This window comes from Meriones unguiculatus, chromosome 10 (genome assembly GCF_030254825.1).
Source record: "Meriones unguiculatus strain TT.TT164.6M chromosome 10, Bangor_MerUng_6.1, whole genome shotgun sequence".
NCBI lineage: Eukaryota > Metazoa > Chordata > Mammalia > Rodentia > Muridae > Meriones > Meriones unguiculatus.
Window position 1 is genome coordinate 112,986,757 of NC_083358.1, and position 27,968 is coordinate 113,014,724.

The following is a 27,968-nucleotide window of genomic DNA, read 5'->3' on the forward strand; positions in this document are numbered from 1 at the left end:
AGTATTTGCATAAGGCATGGCAGCACATGTGTGCACTACCAGGAGGCAGGAGTACTGTGGGTTCAAAAACAGCCTTGGATACATAGCAAATTCTAGGCTGTCCTGGGCTATGTATTCAGATTCTGTCTCAAAAACGTAAAACCAAATCCTAACAAAAAGTATTTGATTATAAAGCCATTCAAGTTTGAGCTAGAAAGGTCAGTAGCTAACCTTGCAGGCTTCCTTAATTAGGGCTGTACTTTTAAACTCCCTCATTTTCTATATTACAATGAGCAGATAAACATAGCATGAGGATCTGATGATAAGAACCTACTACAGTGTCTGACTAACACACAGAAGGTAAGAAGAGGCACTGCCTTGCCCTTTACTGAAATTTGGAAATGACTTCCAGACCAGCTGCTCTAGTCCTCCTTATCTCAACTTCTCCATCCCTCACAGAAAGTCCTCAGATTCCTCTCCTAGCCAGGCACTAAAGGGCAATGCCCAGGCCAGCAATAAGGACACACTCTGGGTGTGAAGGGCTGATTGACAAGTTCGTCTGCAACCTCTGTTCTAACTAGGAGACTGAGAGGACATGAATGGAGAGCAGTAGGCCTGATGCCCTGGCAACTGTCAGCACTGGAATCTCTGTCTTCTGAAATGATGGCCTTCAACACAGCCTCCCTGGCTGGACATTGTTGCTAGCCTTTCCTGTCTTCTAGATTTAACTCCCACTCTAAGTACTGATTTCAGGTTTGTATCAATAGTTAAGAAAACCACAGCTCAAATCGTGGTCTAATAGGTCCATTTCTGAACCTCCAGAGCTTGGCTCACATCCTTTTTCCTTTGGGTTCTGGGGCCTCATGTTTAACTCTGACTTCTGTGGGGTCAGATCATCAGGTCTACGGGTTGCTTTTCTGGCTTGTTTTTACCCTAGGATCTGGGGAAAGACTCTAGGATCTGTCTATGCAGCACCTTCAGGTGGTGCAGCTCCCAAACATTTGCCCCAACTCAGCTCAGCTGGGGATCTCAAAAGTACCAGCTCATTTTTGGACCTGAAATTCTTGAGCTCCAGGTTCTAATTCTGATAAAAACAGTGAGTACATTTTTTTTTTTTTTCAAATAAGGATCACATCAGTGGCAATGAGAATGAGTATGGAAGAGAGAGAAGGTTCCAGAGGAGTTCTGGAGACAGACATTGGGCACAAGTACACTTGGGGGAGAAAAAAGCAGGTTCTATTTTTTTTTTTTTACTCATCCATTCCCTGAAGCCATGGAATGGATCTAGGGGACTTAATATTCAGGTAGTTGTTGGATAAAGAATGGCTGCAAAAGTGGCTATGAATAACAGAGACAGAAACAAAAGAGAAAATGCAAGATTGGTATTAGTAACAAAGCAGAATAAATCACTTGATTTTGGATATATGATATTTGAGGAATGCTTTCCCTAGACATACCAAGTTACAAAAATGTCTACCTCTTCTCCTGTCAACTGCTGGGTAGGCTGTCTATGGAACTTTTGAAGAGAAGAAGGGTCAGATGAGATGCTGCTACTTTCCCATCCTATACATGGAAGACTGCAGCAAGACAAACACTTGCTGTGAGTGCAGATCCCTGTCGATCTAAAGTGCAATGTTATTAGGAAAGACACTTGCTCAATTAAGGAACTGAATGTTGAATTTATTACTGCAGAATGATCCCTGCTTTATAGCAATAGTCAAAGAAATTACAGGTCAAACTGATAAAGGGTTCAACAGGATCTCAGCACTAAAGTCAGCAGAGGAGCATCCCGGCAAGATTTCCAGGCTTCCACCTCTCAACTGCTTCATTGCCTGTAGCATGATATGAAGCAGTAACTGGAGGTGTCAGCTGTGCCTCATAAAATCAGGAAATGAGGTGGCCTCCTGCATTGCTGTTCATCTCCTTTCTTTGGAGACAACGAATCTATGCACCAGTCTCTGTGGTCCCCTCCCGCAACGCCCTTATGATTTACCTGTGTTGTAGCCCCTTCCAAGGGCTGGCCACGGACGGTGATTTTTCCAGAGATTTCCAAGATACCAGTCACTTTGGTTCTCTACCAAGCCCAGGACCTGTTGTCCTGTAAAACACAGAGTACACAGATGTCTCAGAAGCAGCTCAGTCATCTAGGGCTGGAGAGTACCAAACACAAGGGATATTTATGCAGATCATCATAATAACAGCTCACATCCACTGGGAGCTTTCACTAAGTGCCAGGTCCTGACCTGAGTGTTTAACTTGTATTATTCACATGTTTCATTCTTACAATTAGGCAGCTTCTTTTATTATTTACATTTTATAGAGAAGAGACAGTTTCTCAGAATGGCTAATTACCTTGTCCAAGGTCATCTGTCTATTTCTGATAAATCCAGAGTCTCCATCCATCCATCCATCCATCCATCCATCCACCCATCCACCCATCCTTCCACCAATCCATGCACTGATGTATTCACTCCCTAAATCATGGGACAAAAGTCACATATTTATGGCCTTATATACTAATTAATCTTCAAGCATTTCAATCTGACGTTTTCCATTGGATATTAATTTACTGGCTTTCTGAACCTGAGCTGAAAAGGTATTTTTGGTGTTTGTTTGTTTGTTTGTTTGAAACATCAAAGTATAAGGAATTATCCTTGTTTGATGAGAGGAGAGTCCATAGGGAAAAACCACTCTGTGACTAGCTCCTTACAATGCTTCTCTTCTGTTTCTAAAATACATCGATCTATGTCAATAAGTACCATGCCAACATCACATCAATGCAATAGTGTCATTTGAAGGATACTTATTCTTCTTTCATATATTTGGCCTTGCCTCTAGTGTACCATGACATCTTGAAGGGTTAGAGATGTGTCTGGCTGTGTTTGTTGGGTCCATCACTAAGAGATATGTGTCTGGAATATGGGTAGGCCTGAATGTCAGAGCCTTCCAGGCATGTTATCACACCTACCTGGTTTCATTTAGAAAATCCAGTAAGACATCAGTGAAAGGTATTGTCTCAGAATTACCTCTGCTATTTTATTGACTGGGGAATGAGGCTTTCGTACCACCAGTGATTAATGCAAACACTGATAAAACTAGTACTAGCATTTGCATTTGTCTGACATCCAGATCCTTTTCTATTCAAGTGTTTTTTTCTTATAACAAACATTTGAAATAGGTATCATTAATCCATATTTCACAGAAAGAGAAACTGATGCTTAGGCACCTTAAATGATGTGCCAACAGTCACACAACTAGCCACAGCTAACCATCTGAAGTGAATCTTCTCATGCTGTTGACCAATCTGAGAAATAAAAAGCTTTTTGACCAAATGAAAACCCAGCACCATGCTGAGAAAACCCAGCAGTACTGTTGGCATACCACGCTGGGTGATATAGGGCCTCCTCAGTATGATGACAGCTCTCTGAAATGATGGTGCAAGGGTTTGCTGTAATTTATTTGATCAATTTACTGAGCTGCTACCTAAATCATCATCCCAGCACAAACACATAAATTAAAGGCATGGGAAAAATACTACCACCCACTTTGTCAATGTAGGTGAACACATCTCAAACTTGTAGAATCCCTTTGAAAAGTGTATAAACAATTAAAGAGTGCAAGATCCAATCAAAGTTTCATGCAATAATCCTGGGGTTTTGATGCAAAATAATCAGCTTAAAAAAGCTTGGCCCCCTTATATGAGAAGCTGTGAGCAGAATCCTGGCACTAGAGAAAATATGGTAACCTCATATAGGATCAGAGGGCAAGGCCAAAGGAGTCATTGGGGGTCATGGCTTATAGCAATTAAGGAACCTGGATTAGTATCACAAATGTTTTTGGGTTGATAAAGGTGTAAAAAACCCAGATCTGAGAAAGGTTTGGTGGTTTGAATCAAGAATGCCCTCTGATAGGCTCATGTAATTGAAAATTTGGTCATCAGTTGGTAATGCTATTTGGAGTGATGGTGCAGCCTTGCTTAGGAAAGTACCTCACTAAGGGTGGGTTTTGAGAGATTACAGACTTGTCCTACTTCTACTTCTCTCTCTCCTTCGTGTTTGTGGTTGAAGATGAGATATCTTGGCTTCCTGCTTCTGACCCCATTCTTGCTGTTTGCTATAACACCTTCCTGCCATGATGGACTCTTATCCCCCTGGGACCATACACAAAAATAAACTCTTCTATAAATGAGTTTTGACCATGGCATTTTATCACAGCATCAGAAAAGTAACCAACACAGGTACCATTTTCTCAGACCTGACAAACATACTACATTGAGGATGGCTACCTGTGCCTTAGGGAAGATGAATTTTCATGTCTAAAAATCCAAATTCTGTATTTTGGCACCAGCCATATCTTTATTTGGCCTCAACCTATTGGTTCAATAAGCCTTCTCCTAGCTAATACTTCATTCATACCCAACACAACTGTAGGGTGTTACTTGTGTTCTTGCCTTTCACACTCATTATGTACACCCTCAGCAGGGACTAAACTTGCACCTGCTGCTCCCTGCCCACAGTCCTTCCATAGTCTATACTGGGCTTGACACTTAACACATAACCTCGAGTCTAAGCTATACTTTGTATTCATGGCATCATGGCAAATACCTTTATTTCGTACCTCCTATCAGCAGTTGTGCCTTTAGCTGATTTATGTCCCTTAAATTAAAATTGGGTGATAGTAAACATACTTGCCTGTCTTGTATACTTGTCCTGTATATCTGTCCTGTATGCCCACATTAGCACATGGGCAAGGTCTGAGTAGTATTTCACACACAGCAGGTGTTTAACAAATGTGGGTACATAAATAAGTCTTTTGGTCATTTCTCTTATCTTGAAAGCCCATTCATATTTGCATGTTAGTGTCCCTGTATGTCTTTTTGTGTGTGTGATATGTGTGCATATGTATGTATGAAGTATGCTTGCCTATGTGTGTGTATGGGGGATGGTAGAGGGGGATATCAGGTGTCTCCCTGTATTGTTCCCCACCTTAAAATTTCAAATGAAGTTTCTTGGTGAACCTAGAATCTGATGTTCCAGCTAGACTGGCAGGCCAGTGAGCCCCAGGAAGATTGCTATCCCTGCTTCTCACGCTTGTTACAGATGTGCTCTGGCACACTCAGGCTTTTACATGGGTGGCAGGTTTGAATTCAGCTTCTCATGCTTGAATGTCAAGCACTTTACCAACTGAGCTATTGTTTTCATGCCCATTAAATACTGCCAATACAATAAAAACAGCCTTAAGTGAATGGTTTCTTTTACTTTCCTTTATAGAAGTACTGTACTGGAGATGGCACCGAGGCCCCCATGCATGGTGGGCAAGTGTTTTGTCAATGTCAAATGCCCTCCCATACGCTTAGGAATTTGAACACTGTGATACCAGTTGGTGGTGTCAACAGTGCCAGCCTTTGTCACTGGTATTTCGAAGCTGCATGTCATTTCACTCTCTCCTATTCCCAACATCAATGCATCTTTTCTATAGTTGTTGAGCTCAGGTATCAGTGTCCTCCACTTGAAGAACTGCAAAGATGAAAAACAGCAGCAGCATGTCACTCCCAAAAAGCTTAAACTTAAGAATCTTTAGGGATAACCTTAACTCTCCCCCAAGGATATCATTCATTTATTTTTCCTCTTAAGCCTATACTCCCTTTTTTTCTGCTGGCAGAACACAACTCATTCCCTCAATGTTCTACAAAAAAAATAAAGTATGAACCCTTAACTAGAAATAAAACTGTAAGGTTCATATCCATTGTCTGAGAAAAGCCAAATAATCAACAGCTAGAAGACCTCATTTTGCCTTAAGTGGATTCACTAGCTGTTACATCAATTATTAAACAGTATAGAGCAGAAGTGATTTTCTTTATTAGTTTCTCAGCGGCGTTGGGTTCTGCATGTAGGCTTGTGAATCCCCTGAGCTGTCTGCTTGGTGTGTGTCTCCCAAGCCCACAGAGATCTGTGGCTAGAGACAGGGAACTACTGTGAGCAGCGACACTGCTGGAGGCAGGGGTATAAAATCTGGACCTTTGGTTGCTGTTTTCTCCTGTGAGGCCAAATACTTTCCAATTTCTCATTGCCTTGGCATCATTTTGACTCCTATGATAAACACATTTAAATGATTTTACATGTGTTAAGTGGTACACACTTTTCTTTGGTTGTCTCCATGCATAATGTGTAGGCTTTTCTGTAACTTTGTTGTTTTGGGTATGGTCTAGGGGTCATTACTTTAGACAATAGCTAGTGCAAGTCTGTGTCCTTCTGCTGTTCTAGTCCCAAGAGGAGGGACTGGCTAGCCTCTTTCTGGTAACTTTTTATCTCCCTAAGTATAGATTACTTAACTTTTGAGAAGTTTGAGAAAACTAAGCTTACCAATTTAGCTTCCTTGTATCCCTTTATTCTCTTCATTTCTTATTCGTGATCCCTTCTTCCTCTGTGTATTAATGTGTGCATTCAAAGTGCTCTTCCGCGTTCTAAGTTATGGAACTAGGGAAGGATAGGGAAGAACTATCCTGACAATGACCTCACTATCCAGGATGTCCCACAACAGGTGATCAATTGTAACTATGGGCCCAAATGTTAAGTCACATAGTAGATGCACTTTAGCATCACCCTCATCAACAACACAAGGTGATACTTTGCTTTAACTCCTTTATGTCTGAGCAAGTTAGTGTGTGGGTGTATAGTTAATCTCCTGTGTACTCCCACTGCCTTAGATATCAACACCTCTGAGTTCAATCCTGACCCTGTGCCATGCAATCGGAATTATCAAATTACTCCTTACATAATTTGTATGTTCAATGAAGACAAATTATTAACATGACTGGAAGGTTGGTCTTTGCCTTAGTTAAGTGTTAGGTTCATCTGCAGGGCTTATATGGGGTATTGTCTACTTTCAGTTCAAGCAACAGAACCCAGTGAGGCTCTCCACTACTACATATTTCTTATTTTACTTTAAGGTGTAAAGGTATTTTGTCAATATGCATGTGTGTGTACCATATGATGCCTGGTACACCTGGAAGCCAGAAGACTGGAGATTTTCTGGGTCTGGAGTTATAGATGTTTGTGAGCCACTCTGTGGGTGTAGTCACTGAACCTAGCCTAAGGTACTGCACTTCTTGAACACACTTAGCAGGAGAAGAATATGAACATGGGGAAATTGTAATGATTTAAATCCTGATTTCCCCACTTTCTAGATGAGTGACTGTAGAAGTTACTTAGCCTCTTGTCTTTCCTTCTTCAGTCATCTGTGAAGAAGAGTCAGGAAGCAGACATAGATGAATTATATTTTATTCCCCTCTAGGCCTAAGCTAATTCATGTTTATTCAGTTTACACCACTCAGAAGAATCTCAAAAGAGAGGCCAGAGATGACTAACGGTTGAAAGCACCTGCAGTTCTTGTAGAGGACCTGTGTTTGCTTCCCAGCACCCACAGGGTGGATCACAACCATCTGTAACTCCGGTTCCAGGGGTTCTAATCCCTTGTCTATCCTCTGTAAGCGCTGCATGAACACGGTGCGTATATACACACATAAGCAGATATTTACATATATATATTAAAAACTGCAAGATGTCCCTTCAGCATCTGGTGCTTTCATTATAAAAGCTCCCTGGTGGCCTGCCCTTCCCTGTGTGTCTAGACTGCCCATCTCCTTGTCTCCTCCCGTCCTGAGCTGCTATGGCTCTGGTTCAGGACAATAACTGCTGGGATTTGCTTTGGGCCAAACACCACAGAAAATATGAAGGAATTAAATACAATAAAATGTAGTCCTTGACCCAGAGGCTGTTAGATAAGGGGAAAGATAAACAGTATGAAGCAGTGTGATACCCGAGTAAGAGACGCTCTGGTAAGTTGGAGGACTGGCAAGCAGAGAATAATTGATTCTGTGTAGAGTGTGGGGGAGGCTGGTGTGGCACTGTGTCTTCCCTAGATCCATCTACCATGTCCCCTTGTGAACAGAATGCAGTCTCTCCCCTTACATGCAAATGTCAAAGGTCCCAACTTCTTCCATAGCTTTTCTGTAACATACTGTTCAGTACCATCCATCTAGGACAGAAGTTCCTTCTGAAGCCTGGTGGGTGAGACATGCAGCCCAGTTCAGCATGGAATGGCAACAACATCCTGGCCCCCAGAATGCTCACTCCAAGAGCTATCCTTGATTACCCAAACAGCTCAAGGGCCTACCATGGCACTGACAAGTGAATTCCCTAGGATTCCCCTGGAGAATTCCACAGGCTTCCACAGCACCCTGACACACTCAGCATTCTGCAGTGCCAGTGCCATCTTCAAAGGAGTTATTATAGTGAAACACCGTGGCTAACAGAAAAGGCTTTGTCACTGTTTTTGTGCTGGCCATGATTAACTGTGCTGTTCTTGGTCTTCCCTACTCTAGGCACACGCCAACTTATAAAAATGAAGCCGTCTTCTTGCTTACTCATACATCAGCCTTAACAACCAGACAAGCGCAAACAGTCTTGCTATACTGCTGGGGCTCTATTGCTGGTGCCATCAGCCAGCAGATGAATGGCACCAGGCCAGGAACTCTGCTGTCTCCCTCTTTCAGCACCTACTGGCTCCTGGCAGGGTTCCTGCTGCTAGGTTAGGGCTGAGAGGAAAGTGAAGGAGGAGGGACAGAGAAGGATTCTGGTATTTACAGCACATGAGGTGGTGAGCCTAAGAAACTGTTCTCTTCCTGTGAGGAAGGAAACATGACCATGACAAGGACAGAGGAATATATGTACTAATTAATTAACGTCATCTGCATGTATTCACTGTAGAAAGTGAAGGGTTTCATAAAGACATTTTCATTCAAGTATATTGTATATGTTGACCATTTTTACTGTCCATTACCTTCTCCTGTCTCTCTTCCTCATCTCTGCTAGCCCCTTTCTTTTTCCCAAAAGACTTGCTTATATTTTCATTCTTTGTCTCACCAGTCTGTCTGTGTCTATCTATCTCATCTATCTATTCTATCATCAATCAACAATCCAATTATTCTATCAATGTCTATTATCTATGCTATTGATCCTATTATCTACCATACTATATATAGACATGCTTCTATTTTAATTCTCTATCTCACTCACTTATCTGTATTTTCTACCTATCATCTGTCAATTTATCACCTATCTTTCTATCTACTCTATTACCTATCTTCACTATTCCATCCATCCATCCATCCATCCATCCATCCATCCATCCATCCATCCAACCTAGGTTCCACCTATGAGACAAGACATGAAGTCAGGAGACCAGAGAAATACCTGTGTATCCATGTTTACAGAACTATTCACAATTAGTGCATTGTTAAATCAGCCTCTGTGTCCATCAAGAGATGAATGGCAAAATGAAAATATGATATGTGCATAGGATGGAGTTTTAATCAAATGTAAAGAAGGAAAAATTAATATTTTTGTCATTTGCAGAGAAATTGACAGAGGTGGAGATTATTATATTAAGTGAAACAAGCAGACACAGAAAGACAATGGAGGTTCAAAATCAGACAAAATGGTGCTAGCTCTAGCTCTACTTTACAGTGATTGATCAAAGCATAATCCTACTGAATCTAACTTTCTTATAAAATGCAAAGAATAAAATCTATTATTTATCAACAAGTATGCAGATCATATAAGCCAATACCTGTCAAATGCCTGCCTCATAGAAGTTAAACAAAAGGCATTTTTATTACCCTCTTCCAGTTGTCATTAGTAATAATTTCCAGGTTTTTCTATCCAAGCACTAACACTATTTGCATATGAGGAATACATAAAGTGTAGCTCTGCTACCTCCAGCCCACCCTACTGGCCCTGGCCTCACCCTGCTCTACCATTTAAAACCTTTAACTTCTGTAATCTGATCTCCTTTTTAATACTTGCCATGTTTCTTTCATGGGTCTTAATCAGAGTCCCTTGACCCTGTTGATGTCTTCTGATTCATTTGCTTGGCTCCTTTTTCTTCTTGCTCTAAATATTACTCACAGATAATAGGATCTAGTCTGATGGCTTCAAATACTGCTGACTACAACATCCTTATTGATTCCACCCCTTCTCCAGACCCCTTTCCTTCTTTTTTATTCTATCAGATTACTACCTTTATCTGGCTGCTCTGCAGTGCTCTTCAACTCAGGCTGACCAAAACCCAATCCACAATCCTTTTCTCATCAATACTGGTCTCTTTTCCTCTCACCTACCCGCTCCCTGCTATCCCTTTCTCCCTGAATTCTACACACCCTCACCATAATAAAAGCTAATTCAGTTGTTTTAATTTCTGTTTCTCAGATTCATCCGTTTTCCTGTTCCCTACTGCCCTCATCATCTCTCTCTGAGTCACCTCAACATATTTGTGTCTGATCACCTTTTCCTCAGGACAGCTTTTACAACCCTTTTTTGCTTCCCTGATTAAAATCTCACATACTGCTAGAGTTCACTGCAGTGTGGATGGACAGATAAGTAGATAGATGAAAAAGGAACACCATCCTCATCTGCCCGAGCTGTGAAGTCTGCTGCACTGAGTGAAAGCGGGTTTGGACTTGCTATCCTCTCTAGAGAAGCTTGCACAACAGGTGGCCCTCACCGTAGGAAAGGGAACCCCACTCTTCTCTCCATCTTCTATCCCCAGAAAAGCTCTAGCCTCCGCAGAGAAATAGTGCTAATCACTGCTGCACATCAAGACAATTATGCCTGCTCATATCACCAGGTGAATACTAAAATCTTAAAACCCGAGGTGGCCCTGAGTATCACAGGAAACTGAACAAAGTCCTCCAACCTCGTATTTATTCTAATAAGCTCTTTTTTGATAGAAAGCCTTTCATAGGCCATTGCATGCCCAAGTGCATGATGCATAAATAAGAAAAACGTTTAGCATCAAGGTACGATTTACTAAACATCCTGAAAGAACAGCTACTCTGCCCCAGGTGACCGTGCTAAGGCAGCATCTCCCGAGAAAACCTGCATAAAACAGTATTTAAAATCCAGTAATAGATGGAGCTGGATTGTTCATGAACTTCTGTGTGAAAACAGCACATGCTTCGGGAGTTTAGCTCCAGCTCCAGGCACTTTGAGATGATACACTCTCAGACGGACCATGGGAGTTTAGCAATTTCACTGGAAGAATCTCCTTTGAGAGTTGCATTGACAAGGGGACTGAGGTGGACAAACACATAATCAGTGGAGGAATCATCTCTCTGATGTTGACTTCACATTCAGTCTTTCTTTCTTTTCTTCCCAAACAGGGACACCAATTCATTAAACCACAATTAAGTTCTCACTCACCTCAAATGCTAGCTCTTTTACACCTGGAAGATTTCCTTGGGTAAACTCTTGGGTCTTCATTTTACTTGCCTATAATATGGTGATAGTGGCTATGTTCTGGGACATCCCTGGTACTCTTAACCAAGGTCATGTCTCTCTGATTTATAAGGCATGTCCCTGGGATGGGATGCATGCACTTCACATAATTGTTGCTCACTTTGGTTCTCTGGGTTTCATTTTTAAATGAAACCTTCAGTGTTATTAAATCTTGACTGTCTGTGGGTATCTCTCCAGCGCACTTTGACTGAGTGCTGGAGAGACAATCACATGAACTGGAGTCCGTGATTGAATAAAAGTGAGAAAGGGAGCTGAGCACTGGCACTTCTCTCTCTGAATCCAGACTGTAGACATACTGTGACAGCTATCTTACATATGTTACAGCTACAGCTATGCATATTTTCTCTGTCACAATGGAAAACAAAACAAACAAAAACAAACAAACAAGCAAACAATCCATCCTTTCTTCCTTTGATTGCTTTGTCAGACACTTTGTCCCAGCAACTAGAAACTTTTATTCCCTTTTATTCACTGCCCACTACTGATTTCACTGGGAAGACACACCTCATTGGCCCTGAGCTCTAGGGCTAAGGCTGATTCCTCTACAAGAAATTTAAATCTGTGTTGTTTGGAAAGTTGAAGGAAGGATGAATGAGTAGCTATCTGGCTTGTAAATGAGATCACGGGGAGCCACTAAAGTTCAGCAAAGCAGAAAGGAGCTGCTTTTTTTTTTTTTTTTTTTTGCAAGAAGCTTTCAGGAACTAGACATAGTTACAGAATTCAACCATCATGCAGTAGTTCCTACTCTGAACCACACCTTTCTGACAACCAAGAACACAGTCCCTCTGCTTCAGGACTGAGAACTGCATAGAACTTCAACAACTGTCTTGCTTCTACTTTCCAGGTCCTCCTTCAAGGGTCAATGGGATACCTTCTTCCTTGGAGCAGTCACTTAACAAACAGCAGCCCCTATATTCTAATGTACAGCAGGATTAGAGTATCATACCTCAGGCCCTGCATGTATGCAATGAGCAGAGAACCAGACTTGATGACATGGATGCTTCCTTCCAATCTTTTATGGCTATTCTTGGTTGTCAAGTTGACTATATCTGGAACTAACTAAAACCCAAATGACTGGGCATTTCTGTGATAGTTTGTTTTTTGTTTTTAAATTAAATAATTTTTCGTGGGAAGATTCATTTCTATTCTGGATCTTGGGGAAGATAAACCTTTAATCTAGATCTTCTGAGGTGGGAAAATTCACCGTTAGTCTGGACTACATCTCCTGCTGGCAGCCTATGTAAAGGACATGGAAGCAAGTTTGCTCCCTTCACTTGCTTGCCCTTGTCCCTGCTAGGAAGTCCATTCTTTCACTGGCATTCAGGCTTACTTCTTTATCATTCCAGTGGATACCTAAGACCAACTGAGACATCCAGCCTTGTGGACTGAAAAACTGCTGGATTCTTAGACATTCCATTCACAGGCAACCATTGTTCAATCATCTGGATCATAGCCTGTAAGTTGTTCTAATAAGTCACACACACACACACACACACACACACACAGACACACACACTCTGTCTAAGTTCTGTCAAACTTGAGAATCCTGACAAATAACTTCTGCAAGGGAAACTGACATTTAGGAAGGCAAAGTAACTGCGATGGACAAACGACTAGGTTAGCTCTCCAGTCTAAGACACTTGCATTCTAGTGTCTGTGTCATTGTGGTATCGCTAGGTTTGGATGTGAAATGTCCCCAATAGGCTCATGTGCTGGAGCATTTAGTGCCCATCTGGTGACACTGTCACAGGAGACTGTGAAGCAGTTGGGAGGTGAGGACCAGCTGGAAGAAGTGGGCCAATAGAGATAGGTCTTGAGCATTCGGTGTAGTTTTGGTCTCTATACTTCCTGATCCATCCCGATACAAGCAAGGTCCTGCTGCCACAGGCAAAATCCAGTTCTTTTTTATGATTCCTTATTTATTCATCTATTTATATTTTTACATACATTGATATTTTGCCTCCATATATGTCCATATATGTGTGAGGGTGTTGGAGTTACTAAAATTGGAGTAACAGACAATCATGAGATATCATGTGGATGCTGGAAACTGAACCTGGGTCTTCTGGAAGGGTAGCCAGTCCTCTTAACCTTTGAGTCATCTCTCCAGCCCCTAAAATCTGTATCTGTTGCAAAGTCTTTTTCACCATTATTCAATGCACTGCCCCCCTTCATGGTAGTTTGAATGGGAAGTGTCTCCCATAAACTCAGGCATTTGAACACTTGGTCCTCAGATGGTGGTGCTGTTTGCTGTTTGGACATGTTATGGGAAGGTGCACCCTTGCCAGAGGAAGTATGTCACTGGCTTGTGCTTATCATTTTAAAGCACACCCTACTGTAGTTCTCCCTCTGCTTTGTTTGTGAACCTTCAGCTTCCTGATTTTGCTGCCAGGACTGCCACCTGATGCTAGCCACTGGCCCATCATGAAGGGCTCTTACCCCTCTAGAACAATAAGCTTGAATAAATTCTCTTTTCCTTAAGCTATTGTTGATCATGGCATTTGGTTGGTCATGGTGTGTTATCGCAACAGGAGAAAAGTAACTAACACACAATAAGCCCTTCCTCCCTTCGGTTGCTTCTTAATTCATACAGACTAGAAAGCAACTAATTTATAAATATAAACTGTGGCTGAGGGGAGAAATGAGTGCAAGTGCTTTGTTTGTTTGTTTGTTTGTTTTGCCTCCTACTATGGACAAGGCCATAGCTATTCAGAAAGAATGAGAATGAAATGCAATTTGGTCAGGTGCAGCTGAGAAGCCTACTGTCTCTATTTCTGTTTTCTCCTTGAGTGTCATATGGTGTCTCCAGGTGCTCAGGGTATAGTGCCTTTCAGGAGTAATCTCAGGGCACTGAGGTGAGGATACCTCTTTCCCAAGGCACATGAAACAGAAAGGAAAGGTGGAGAACTCAAAGGATTCAACAAAGGATCAGAGAATGATTACGTTGCCAGGACACATAAACAAGGCTCTACCTCCACCCCCAGACAGTCCTCTGAAGACTCATGTTATCTAAATTTATAGCTTAAAAAAAATCTGCTCAATCTCAAATAATGATTTTTCTCTTCCTCCTTCTATGAACTTTGTCTTTGAAATGGAAAATGGGAAAAACTAAAATAAGAAATATTGAGCTGCTGGGCTCATTTCCAAGGCAGCTTTTCTCATACTAGCTCCCGGGATGCATGGCCTGCATCCAGCCAGCTACCTCTCTGGGCACTTGTGGATCCACCTTTTCTTTTAAAGAGGTTTTTTTTTTTTTTTTTTTTTTTTTTGGTATATTCTGATGGCTCACTCATCCCTGTGACTTTTCAGCCACAGTGCAAAAGAACAAGTGTCTCACTCTTTTGACCAGAGTTACGAAAAAGATGCACAGGTTCAGTATTTTCCTAGTAAAGATTCAGTTCTGGCTTCAACAGTTATCAACTGTACCAACTGGGCTAGCTCCTTCATTGTGGCTGTACTATTTTATTTCTTGATAATAGATTATAATCAAATTTACCTTCTTGCTATCAGGAGGTTGCTCTTTGAACAAACTGAACATTTCTCAATCATGGATCTTGTTCAGCTTTGAAAAGTAGTTATCATTATTACCCAAAACTTCTGTGTGCTGCTTATTTAAGTGATTATTTATATTTTTCAATACAAATTTATTAATCTAATCAACAGGTATGCAAACACACACACACACACTACACACACACACACACACACTACACACACATACTACACACACACACACACACACACACACACACACACACACACAGAGCTGAACCTGATTACCCAATGCAAGCTCAAATTCTGAGCCTCATGCCAGGTTCTGGTTGAGAAATCCACAAATATGATGGATCCTCCTTCCTCTGAGGCCTGGAATGGTTGCGTAACAGTGATACCATATATGACCAATCAGACTCATTGTGAGTTGTAACACAGGCATGCTGATAAATACCAGACATGCACAGGACCGGAGAAGACCATATATTGTGAGAAAATCTTCACGTGCTTATTGATGTTACACATGGAAACAGCCTCTATTGCTCAAATTAATAGCTAGGAGGGACACATATCTTGACTCTGGTTTCCTTTGGATCATGGCATAAGACATTTCCTACTCCAAAGCTTCAGACATTGAATAGCAAACACTCAGACCTAATGACTGAAATAAATCAGACAGGGATTTTGAGGTCAAGGCTGACCCTGATGTAGGCCATATTATCACCCCTCCCCATATGTCTGCTCCCTGCTATCCTCTTTGGACAGAATTCCCTGTTAGTGAGCCCAAGGACAAATCACCTATAGCAAGCACCTATTAGTCATCTCCTAAAGTGATATTAAATCACTAACAACACCTAAACTGAGGCATTGTCTTTAAAAAATGTTTTCCAATCATATATAAAATAATGGCTTTTGACAGCATTGACATTCTTCCTGATGGAGGCTAAATGACAGCTTCTGAACTCAGGGTAGACAGTTCTTTGCAACATCACAGAAAAGATGATGGGTAGCATTGGGATGGAGGTAGAGAGGTAATGTCTTTACCTTGGAGTACAGGCCTATAGGCATTAAGCTGGAAAGCTGAAACTACAGAAATTGCTTACCAAAGAGCCAAATATCACACAGCCAAGTAAATTCATCCATTTGATCTTTCAGCCATTGGTTGTTTCATCTATCATCCCTTCATCCAACAGTTAGCGACTGAATGTTGACTATAAATAAGACAAACACTATTCTGAGCGCTGGGTTACAAAAACAGGAAGTAGTTGAAGGTAGTTCAATTGGTAAGCTTGAAACTTAGCAGTCCCATAAAAAGCCAGATCCAGGTTACACGCTTGTAATCCCAGTGCTGGCAATGTGGAGATGGGTGGGTGCCTGAGACTCATGGGCCAGCCAGTCTAGCACAACTGGTGATCCCTTGGTCATAGTGAGATACAAGGTTTCAAAACTCAGGATGCACAGCTCCTGAGGATGATACTTCTAGCTTTTACACACATGTACACATGGACCTGTGCTTATGTGTGCATATGAAAACCAAGAAACAAACACACACAAACTCTAAACCCTGAACAAATAAGATTTCTGCTGTCTGGGCACCATATTCTACAAATAGAGCCAAGATATAATGATGAGTGGAGAGAGAGAGCCAGGATATAATGATAATGAGAGAGTGCATAAAAAGCAGATGAAGGGGTGGTGTATAACAGGCAAAGCTGGAGAGTCTTCCATGAAGAAGGGGCTTAGGAAGCAGATACATTTCTTGAGACAGGATGTTTTCCATTCCAGAGGCGTGTCAGTAAGAGGAGAAAGGATGGCAGGTGAATAGAGGCAGTGGTGCACCTCCAGCGATGGGCCTATGGCAGCCGGAAGAACCTGTTGTAGTGGCTACAGATGGACATTGCTGTCACATGTTCCATCTGGAAAAGGTCACTAGTGCAGTAGTGAATGACAGGGAGGGTCTGCCTGAGATGACATGTATTCCTCTTTCAGGGTTCAGGGACACTTGAGAATGAATAGGTCAGACAAGCGTCTGGCCACATGCTAGATAATGCTGGGTAATATTTAAGAACTACCAAATCCAGGAAAAAAAAAAGTTCTGCTTCCAAAGGTCATCCTCACTCAGCCAAGGTCTCAGAAGTTTAGAGGACACTTGGGAAGATGGCTGCAGCTTTCCTAGCTTCTGTTCTTATTAAAAATCATGACTATTTGTAGTCACAGATCACAAAATAGTAATTTCTGTTGCTTTAAGAATTTTGTCCTAAACTTCTGACTCTCTCTGGCTTACCATAGGTTAATAGAGATGAGTCATGACCATGAAGAACTGTTTGAGGGCAATTCTGCAAGGGATTCAGAATGCTTGAGCTATGTAGCCTGGGCTTGAGGACAGTAGTATGCTTGGATGTTGGTTAGTTTCAACTGTAGCATGGAGAGTCATGTTGCTTTGGAAAGTTCTGAGGGAGAAATTCCATTACCAACCGTGGGGTTAATATGGTTTACATAATAGAGCCTGTACAGATAAACAGGCCTAAACCCAATCTCAAATCAGAGGTGACAATGATGTTAGAAGTAGAAAATTACACAGCAGGAAGCTCTGAGTCATGCACAACACTGCCTAAGACTGCTTTCAGTCTACACGTCTGAAGTGTATGAGATAAAAATGAACCTTGTGTTTACACTTGCGTATCATTACCAAGATATCTTATTCATTTGATAAAATACTCTTAAACATAAAGTAATCCTAAATTCAAAACACCAATTCTGGTCCTAAACATTTGGGATCAACACACACACACATACAGTCACACACACACACACACACAGCCTACATTTTCTTTCAGAAGAGGAAGTCTCTAATTGGTTCAGTAGACTTTTGTGTGTGTGTGTGTGTGTGTGTGTGTGTGTAGGTATGCACATTAGTGCTGTTTCTCAAACACTGCCCATCTTGTTTTATGAGCTCTCATTGTTCGGAAGCTTGTCAAGTAGAATGTATAACTGGCTGAGCCCCAGCAGATGCCTCTCCCTGAATGTCTAGTACCAAGATTACAAGCATGTACCACTGTGACTGTTTAATACCCAAGTTCTGGGATCAATCTTAGTTCTTCATGTTGACAGGGCAAGGACTTTACTGAGTTGTTTCCTCAGCCCAACTTTTTTTTCCCTTTTAACTTGGGTTCTTAGCTCAACTCAAATTACACATAAATCATTTCATCTTTCCTTACCAGCTACATCTGTAGGATAAAGTAGACTGTGCATGAATAATAGAAAATAAAGTGTTTGTATAACTCAAGGCCTGATACATTCTACTTCTGTTTCCTTTTTTATATGATCTTTGACTGTGAATGTTTTGAAAAGCTTGGGCTCTTTATAAGCCAAGGACAAGCTGGTTCCCATCACCAGTACAGAAGTTTGAAGTTGTCTTACAGTTTTGCTTATTGAGATATTAGGCTTATCTTGATTTTCTAACTTACACAGTTGGTATTCTCCCAATAGCAACTATAATCACCCTACTACCAATGACCACAGTTTATAAAGTTACAACTCAAGTGTAGAAATTCTCCTGTACTCAGGGCATCAGATAAGCCAGGGACTAGGTGATGCAGCACCGCTCAGTAGTAGCTGGGCAGTCCAACCTTATGCTGTCTTCTTTCTTCAGGCTCTGACCTTCTCCCTAGAATGACCCAGCTCTGACCTCCAGATCCTCTAAATACTTAATTCCTTACAGCTCCACCACAGCCTCAAGTTGTTCCCAAGCTTTTTTAATCCAAGGCATTACAAACCCTTCTGAGAAATGGCAATCCCAACTACTCACCCTTTACCATTTCATTTTGAATGTATACTGGGGGGTTATTTTGATTTTACCATGTCTAATCAATGCACTGGACCAAGCAAGTGAGAGAATATAGTCAGGCTTTGAGAGTTGAAGTCACCCTTGGTATCAGGTAATGATCAATCGAGGCATACAGAAGCCAAATCTTGTCAAATCCTTGGAATTCTTTGCTACCTCAAAATAATTTTGTTCCCAATTTAGCAAGTGGAATCTCTGGGCTATGTATGCTGTAACTGCTTGCATTAGCATGGCCTTGCTAGGTATAAAAACAGATTCTGTACTCAAGCAATTACATAACATGTGTTATTTTCTAGGGTGTGTGTTTAATAAATCCATTAATTACAAATTTAAACATATTTTGACATGTGTACAGTATAGTATACGTGTGTGGTAGTGTGTGTAAAGCCTGAAGTAGATGCTGGGTGTCTTCCAGATCACTCCCTAATGTTACTTATTGAGGCAGGGTCTCTTGCTAAACCCAGGGCTCACTGATTCCACTAGTCTAGCTAGCCAGCTCTCCCCAGAGATCTCCTGCCTTTACCTCTCTGTGTTAAGATTACAGGTCAGCTGCCACTCCAACCTAGTTGTTACATGAGTCCTGAGGATTGAAACTCTGGTTTTCATGCTTGCATGGATAGTACTTTATGCACTGAACTCTCCCAGACCTATAGATTTTTTTTCTTAAAACAAAACAAACAAACAAAAAAGCAATCATAGGCATACTGGGTATTTGCTACTAATAACAAATATCTTAGAGCAAATATCTGCATGTCTGTAAGATATGATCAAGTACCAGAGTATGGGAAGGGTGTAGAGAAGGGAAGCATGGCTGTAGGCTCTAGTTGGAATAACAAGGATAGCTATGGTAGACAGAAATTAGATACATACTTCAGAAGAGTTAGGAGATAGAATTTTAAACAGGAAATGACATCTGCCTAAGATGATAGGTAAACTAATGGCCTGATTTAATTATATACTTGTTTGCAATGATACACTTGACCTTATAAATATAATTATTATGTGTCAAGTATATGGGTCCATAGAACAAGTAATGGGAGACAATAGACTGAGGCAATAAATGAGTCCATGGACTGAGGTCTGTCATCCTACCTCCATGCTTTCCGGGGTGTTTTTATGATCTTCCTAACGGGCATACACAAAGCTCACCAGGAGCAGAGCCCAGTGCATTTGCATTTCCATTAGTCATATGTGTAAAGAACAGAAGGACATTCAACCTTAAACAGGTTTTTCATGGTGGCATCAGTACTCTAAGTTAAAATTACATAAACTTGTTTATTAAGTATGTTGAGCGACAGGTTTGTGTGAATACCAAATTAAATTCTTGACAAGGGTAAGGTTCTTTGACATTAAGACAAGATAAAGAAGAAAAGTACAAAGAACATAGCAGATTCTGAGTTCCCGCTTTAAAGGTGTCTTGAAGGGGAGAGCAAGATGGTTCAGTGGGTAAAGATGCTTGTGGCCAAGACTGCTGACCTGAGTTCAATCCCTGGTATCCACACAGTGGAAGGAGATGAGAGACTTCTGCAAGTTGTTCTCTGACCTCTGTGCCACCACTTCCCCCCAAAGAAGTAAACAACGATCAGAAGGAAGGAAAGGAAGATCTCCCCTGTCAGTGGACTTGGTGAGGGGTATGCATGGAGAAGGGAGAGGAAGGGAGGAATTGGGAGGGGAGGACAGCGGGAGCTACAGGTGGGATACAACACAAAGTGTAATTAATAAAAAAGAAAAAAAAAAAGAAAAAAAAGGGTCTTAATACTTCAGATCAAATCCAGAGCTGTGTGCATGCTAGGTAAGCACTGTACCAACTGACCTACGTCCCCCGGACTCAATCATTCTTCTCTAAATTACAAGAATTAGAATTGCAACGTGGGCATAGATAATGTAAGAACGGCAGTGCACAGCTCACCCACCGGCAGGTCTCAGGGCCTCCGTTTCTCTGTCGCATCACACAGTACCCAAGCGTCTACACATTCTTTCCTCACATCATACCCTGTGCTGTAAAGATCTGCACAATCACTACAGGGGCTACACAAGCACTAAGAATGGGGAGCAAAAAGCAAAAGGAAACAGAACAACAACAACAAAAAAGAAAACAAACAAAAACTCTAAAGAGCCTTAATTGTAGACTAAGTCACACTGTTTTAAGATCTATATTGCCAATTATTAAAATAGGATTTCTCTATAAAAACTGCAGAGGCCCCTGTGGATTCTGCCACTCTGTAATTTTACAGCTGTTGGTTATTCATAGCTGCTAAACACAATTGCTCTCCCTGTGTATATCCACATCCTTCACATGATGGCTATATTAAGGACTGATCTCAAATGCACTATAGAGGGGTACAAGGACATTTCCAAGAAGGCACGGGATGTTTGGAAATGTTACATATAGAAACACAGACCCACAGAGACGGGCAGGCAGGCAGGCAGGCAGACACACACACACACTTACTTGAAACTGGTAGAGCCAAAGGAATTCCCCCAAGGAAAAGTGATGTTTATGTTGGGTCTTAAAGGACAAAGGATTTAGCTGGCAGAGCAGGAGGCATCAGGTCACTATGAGCAGCAGGCAAAATAGAGAGATGCACAATGAGAGGGTGGCTGCAAGCGGCCTGAAGTCAGCACATGCCATGTCTAAGCCTCGACAAGGAGACTGCCCAATCGAGTGATCTTGTGGAGTCCTTTACTCTCTGAGCTTCCGTCTGCTCGTTATTAAACTGAGCTCATCAAACCTAATCACAAACTTGTTGTAAGGAAGATGGATTGTATCTGTGAAATGCATAGCTTGGTGTCTAATACTTTAGAGCTGTCCAACAAGTAAGGTGTGAATTATTATAGTTATTATTAGAATGTAAATCTAAGGCATGAAGGTAGGTTCAACTTGTGAATATAGATTTTTTTTTTTTATGCTAGTAAAGGTATGGGGGAACATAAAATTTACCAGCCAGGCAAAGAACATGAAAAGTGTTTAGACACATATACACCTTAGTCCTTTTAAGAACTATCGCAGGAACAATGAAAATAATGAGTAGAGATGTAACTAGATGCTGGGCACTAGGCAGAATGTTTAAAATACAGTATTAAGTTTTTTAATAACCTCAGAAAACAGGAATCATTACCTCTCATTTAAGAGAAAAGGAAAACAAGACATAGAGAAATTAAAGTCTTTTGCCTCTGTGGTGTTATAAGTTGTAAAGCTAAGATTCAGACTAGGTACACTTGACTATGAACATTCACTTCAGTTCCTTTTCATGTGAGGCTATGGATGTATGTGGTCCAAACTTAAAGTGTTAGCATATAGGCAGCCTAGGTTGCTTATAATGCAACCTGTTAAATTATCAGCTGTCTCCCGCCAGGGGCCCAGGATAAAATCCTCACTCCATCTCTTACTTCTCTCTCCCAGTTCTTGCCCTCTCTTCTTTGCTTTCTCTCCCCCTCTCTGAGGTGTCCGCCCTCTCTTCTCTCCTCTCCTATGCTATCCCACTGTATATTTCTCTGTCTCTATGTCTCCTCGAGCTTACTTGATATAGACTTGGTCCTCAAACACTGATCTGCAGAATATGGCATAAATATAGATAATAACATTCTGTTTTATGTTTACAAGGTGTAATTTAGAGCAGGTAACTAAATACACGCATTTATATTGCTTAACTCAAGTATGCTAGCCTTCAAACCTGTCAGAGATCTGTTGAATATGGCATTTAACATGTGTAAGCTTATTATGACAGACAGAGCGTCCCAAATCCTAGTAGTAGTTCCCCAAGATCTACTAAAAGATTTGGGCACAACCGCAGACGACTTCAACTCTAAATTGTGGTGTGCTAACCACTGGGAAAGACTGTCTCAACTGACCCGCTGCTAAGGCCCAGCCTAAACTGTGGACAAACTGGATGCCCAGAGTTATTGTCTTACATTGCAGAAAATGAGGTGAGGTCAATCTCTTACAAACTTACATTCTGCACATGATGATCAGACGGTCTGCCCATGTTTCCATGGAAACCTGGGACAACTGTCTAGGTAATGGACTATGACTGATTAGTCATCTCTTGTCATTTTGATAAATACATAGATTCATTCAGATTATAATTTATCCTTTTTAGGTCTCTGAAGGTGAAGATCAGCCTTAAGCCTCACTCCAAGAACTGCTACTGTCAGGTGTAGAGATCTGCTTTGTTACTCAAAGGGCAGATCTCAGATGTAGCCTTTTACTATCTCTTTAGCCAAAGGACAATGAATGCTCATAGCAATTTCACCTGTGTCTCATGGTAAATAGCTACAAAAGCCTAAGGATACAGAAGTTTAAGTTATTAGGATCTAAGAAAATGTTTGAGGGTCGAAGGTATTTTAAGGTTGGTAAAAGCAACTTATGAATGTATGAGGGTCTAAAAAGTTTCAAGGTTGATAAATAAAAGTTATGAAGGAAAGGTTCTAAGAAAGTGTTTGAGGGTCAAAGTAGGTGTTTTAAGGTTGATAGATGCAAGTTATGAAGGTTGAAAGGTCTAAGGTGAGTTAAGGTATTTTAAATAGATAAAAATGCTTCATATTTCTTCCTGTTGCTATGCTACTGTTGTATTGACTGTCCAGAGCTTTGATATTATCACTAGGGCTCTGTTTTATTAATCTTACTCTGATACATATATTCAACTATACGATCCATTATCATGGTTCTATGCTCAAGTTTTAAATATCCTTTGGCTTGTCTTTTAAATATAGACCTAAAACTTGTTTCTCATTGTGCTAGATTTGTATACATCCAGTCTTCTGGACAGAGAGAAGAAGCCTCTTTTTCATGACGTATAACCATACTAAAAGTCAAGATCAAGTGAGTTTTTGCCCTTCCAACTTCACAGAAAGCCTTTGCCTTTCCAGAGCTCACCTTAAAAAGTGTTTATGCTGGTAACACAAAAGTGCATGTCTACTGCCTTTTCCTACAATGTAAAGTACAATGGTGATGCTATCATGTCTAAAGTTTTATCTCCTCTGTAAACTTAAAAAAGGATTCTCATAAGCTACAAAAAATCTACCAGATTTAACCTCTCAGATTAACTGGGCTCCAGATAAGTATTACATGTATTGCCTATTTCAGAGGTGGGATTTCTCCCCCTTTCCTTAGTTTTGGGACTGTCATTTTCAGGCTAACCAATCTCCATATTCCTTCATCCATCACCAGCTGATTGGTGAGGCTTCCCTTTTGGTTAGCATCAACAGTTCCCGCCACTCTCGCCAACTCACATACAAACCCTTGATCTAGGACCTTCTCCCTTGGGCATGGTTCCCCCCCAACCCCAACTAGCACAGGTAAACCGTGTCTGCTATGGGCAACTGTGCCCTTGGTCTCTAGTCAGGGCTGACGCTGACGAGCTGTTGGAACAAATTGGACCAATCTACTGAGTCTAACCTTGCTCTTGGGACACCTTGACAGGTCACTGACTCCTACCTGCCCAATGGGAACAGTCCATTCACCTGTCCCTCCAGATTCTCCTCTGGGTTGCCTTCTGAAGAATTTCAGATTTCTATACCCAGGGCCCACTATAAGGACTTCTAAGCTTAAAGGCCTCTGCAAACCAAACCTGGTCTCAATATCCCTTAGATGACAGATCAAATATGGACTCTTTTAAATTACTGCTTGCAATCAGGTAGATAGAGGTTTCCTAAGTTATATTTTTTTTCTCTTCTTTGCTCCAAACCTTCTGTCTCTGACCGCTCTCCCAAAAGTTTCACACATACACCTACAATAAATTTTCTCCTTAATCTACTTAACTTTGTCTTCTGCCAACATATATATGTTCCAGCTTCCTGTCAGGTGTTTTCTACATCCAAGACAATGACAAAGGAGTTGCCACAGGTGCTCCAGTCCAACCTTGCTACCAGCTAGACCTTTACTTTCCCTCATTGCCAAAGTTCTTCTCAGATTCTGGACAGCAAATAGAACAGCCTGCTCTTCCTGGACATGGTGAACATTTTAGCCTTTTGGCCTCCCTACTGCCACCCTGGTATCAGCAGGAAGTAGGCAAAGATTGATCTCTTTGACCGTTATCCATTGATCATCAACAAAAGGCTGGAATGTTGTGTTTCAGGCCTGGGATAAACAGCTCCAGGTTCTGCCAGCATTCCTCAGTCCCTATTAGCTCCTGGGCATGGCTAGCGAACTACAAGATCTACCCTAAACTTTCCAGGGCAGGGGTTTCCCCTCCTCCTCACCATGTAATTCAGACATTTTGATGCTTTTACTTCTCTATGTCTCTGTCTCTCTCTTTATCCCCCTTTCATGGTGACCAAGAGCTGATTCAAATAAACCTATATACTTTAACTTGCTTTGCATGAGAAACAATTCAATGTCTTCATTCCTGCCCCAACAACCTTCTCTAGATTATCTCTCCCTCTTTTGTTTTTATAGGAAAAGGGAGGAGAGGTTTACTAGACCCACAGAAGCACAGGAAACAAATAATCCCACAGCTACAAAAAAGAAAGGACACACATACATACACTCTACCACCATAAACATAAAAATAACAAGAAGTAATAACAACTGGTCATTAATATCTCTCAACATCAATGACCTCAACTCCTCAATAAAAAGACACAAACTAACAGAATGGATGCAAAAACAGGACCCATCATTCCGTTGCATAAAAGAAACACACCTCAGCAATAATGATAGATATTACCTCAGAATAAAGGGCTGGAAATAACTTTTCCAATCAAATAGACACAAGAAACAAGCTGGAGTAGCTATTCTAATATTTAATAAAATAGGCATTCAGCCAAAATTAATCAAAAGAGATGGGGAAGGGTACTTTATACTCATCAAAGAAAAAAAATTGATCAATATAGTGTCTGAATTTTGAACATATATGCCCCAAATGCAAGGGCACCCACATTAGTAAAAGAAACATTACTAAAGCTTAGGTCACACATTGAACCCACATTAATACTAGGAGACTTCAAGACACTTCTTTCACCAATGGACAGAGAAATAATGAAACTAACTGACATTATGAATGAATTGGACCTAACAGATATTTACAGAACATTCCGTCCAAACACAAAAGAATATACATTCTTCTCAGCACCTCACGGAACCTTCTCCAAAATTGACCACATACTGGGACACAAAGCAAGCCTCAACAAATACAAGAAAATTGAAATAACACCTTGTATTCTACAAGACCGCCATGGATTAATGCTAGACTTCAACAACAGAATGCTTAAAAACTCATGGAAACTGGACAATTCTCTACTTAATGACCACTGGGTTAGGGAGAAAATAAAGAAAGAAATTAAAGACTTTCTAGAATTCAATGAAAATGAAGCCACAACATACCCAACTTATGGGACACAATGAAAACAGTGCTAAGAGCTTTCATAAAAAAAAGTGGAGAGAGCTCATACTAGCAACTTAACAGCTCACCTGAAAGCTCTAGAAAAAAAGGAAGCAAACACACCAAGAGGAGTCGACGGCAGGAAATAATCAAACTCAGGGCTGAAATCAATAACCTAGAAACAAAGAGAACAATACAGAGAATCAACAAAACCAGGAGCTGTTTTTTTGTTTTTGTTGTTTTTTTTTTTTTTTTTAAAGAAAATCAACAACATAGACAAACCCTTAGCCAAACTAACTAAAAGACAAAGGAAGATCATCTCAATTAATAAAATCAGAAATAAAAAGGCGGATATAACAACAGATACCAAGGAATCAAAAAAAATCATTAGATCATACTTCAAAAATATGTATGCCACAAAATTTGAAAAACTAAACGAAAAGGATGTTTTTCTTGATAGATAGCACTTACCAAAGTTAAATCAAGATCAGGTTAACAATTTTAAAAAGCCTATAACCTGAAAGGAAATAGAAGCAGTCAATCAAAAGCCTCCCAAAAGCGCCCTGAGACATATGGTTTTAGCATAGAATTCTACCAGACTTTCAAAGAAGAACTAAAACCAATATTCCTCAAAATATTCCACAAAATAGAAACAGAAGGAACATTGCCAAACTCATTCTTTGAGGCCATAGTAATTCTGATACTTAAACCACACAAAGACCCAACAAAGAAAGAGAATTTCAGCCCAATCTCCCTTATAAACACTGATGCAAAAATACTAAGGAAAATACTTGCAAACCGAATCCAGGAACATATAAAAAATATCATCTACCATGATCAAGTAGGCTTCATCCCAGTAATGCAGGTATAGTTCAACATATGAAAATCCATCAACAAAATCCACCAATATAAACAACTGAAAAACAACAACAACAACAACAACAACAACTACATGATCATCTCATTAGATGCTGAAAAGGCCCTGACAAAATCCAACGCCCATTCATGTTTAAAGGCTAGGAGAGATCAGGGATTCAGGCACATACCTAAACACAATAAAGACAATATATAGCAAGCCAACAGCCAACAACAAGTTAAATGGAGAGAAACTTAAAGCAATCACACCAAATTCAGGGACAAGACACTCTCACCGTATCTCTTCAATATAGTACTTGAAGTTCTAGCTAGAGTAATAAGACAAGAAAAGGAGATCAAAGGGACAGACATCAGAAGAGAAGAAGTCTCTATTCACTATAGAGTGAATAGACTATAGAGACTCTATATCAGTATTCACAGATGGTATGATAGTATACATAAGTGACCCCCAACATTCTACCAGAAAACTTCTTCAGCTGATAAACACCTTCAGCAAAGTGTCTGGATACAATGTTAACTCAAAAAAGCCAGTAGCCCTCCTTTATACAAGTGACCAAAGGCTGAGCAAGAAATTAGGGAAACAACACCCTTCACAATAGCAACAAATAATATAAAGTATCTTGGTGAAACTCTAATCAAGCAAGTGAAAGACCTATATGAAAAGAACTTCAAGTCTTTGATGAAAGAAATTGAAGATTTTAGAAGGTAGAAAGAGCTCCCATGTTCATGGATTAGTATGATTAACATAGTAAAAATAGCCATCCTGCCAAAAGCCATCTAAAGATTCAATGCAATTCCCATGAAAATTCCAACACAATTCTTCACAGACCTAGAAAGAGCAACCTTTACCTTCATATGGAAAAATAAAAGACCCAGGATAGCCAAAACAATTCTGTACAATAAAAGGACTTCTGACAGTATCAACATCCCTGATCTCAAGCTATGCTACAGAGCAATAATAATAAAAGCGGCATGGTATTGGCATTGAAACAGACAGGTTGATCAATGGAACCAAACTGAAGATACACTCCCAGGGACACATGATTTCCTACAAAGACGCCAAAACCATACAATGGAAAAAGGAAAGCATCTTCAACA

At 40.7% G+C, this 27,968-nt stretch overlaps 1 protein-coding gene across 5 annotated transcripts in view; it reads right to left on the minus strand.

Moving 5' to 3' along the window:
* Positions 1–27,968, minus strand: part of Large1 (LARGE xylosyl- and glucuronyltransferase 1) — a 500,017-nt gene that overhangs the window by 101,465 nt on the left and 370,584 nt on the right. For 4 of the 5 annotated variants that reach the window (XM_060393169.1, XM_060393172.1, XM_060393170.1 and 1 more), the window contains one exon: positions 1,973–2,077. In XM_060393169.1, the coding sequence (XP_060249152.1) occupies positions 1,973–2,077 (105 nt within the window). Of the gene's footprint in view, positions 1–1,972; positions 2,078–26,093; positions 26,170–27,968 lie in introns of those variants that run through there. The other variant, XM_060393173.1, reaches the window with a different exon arrangement.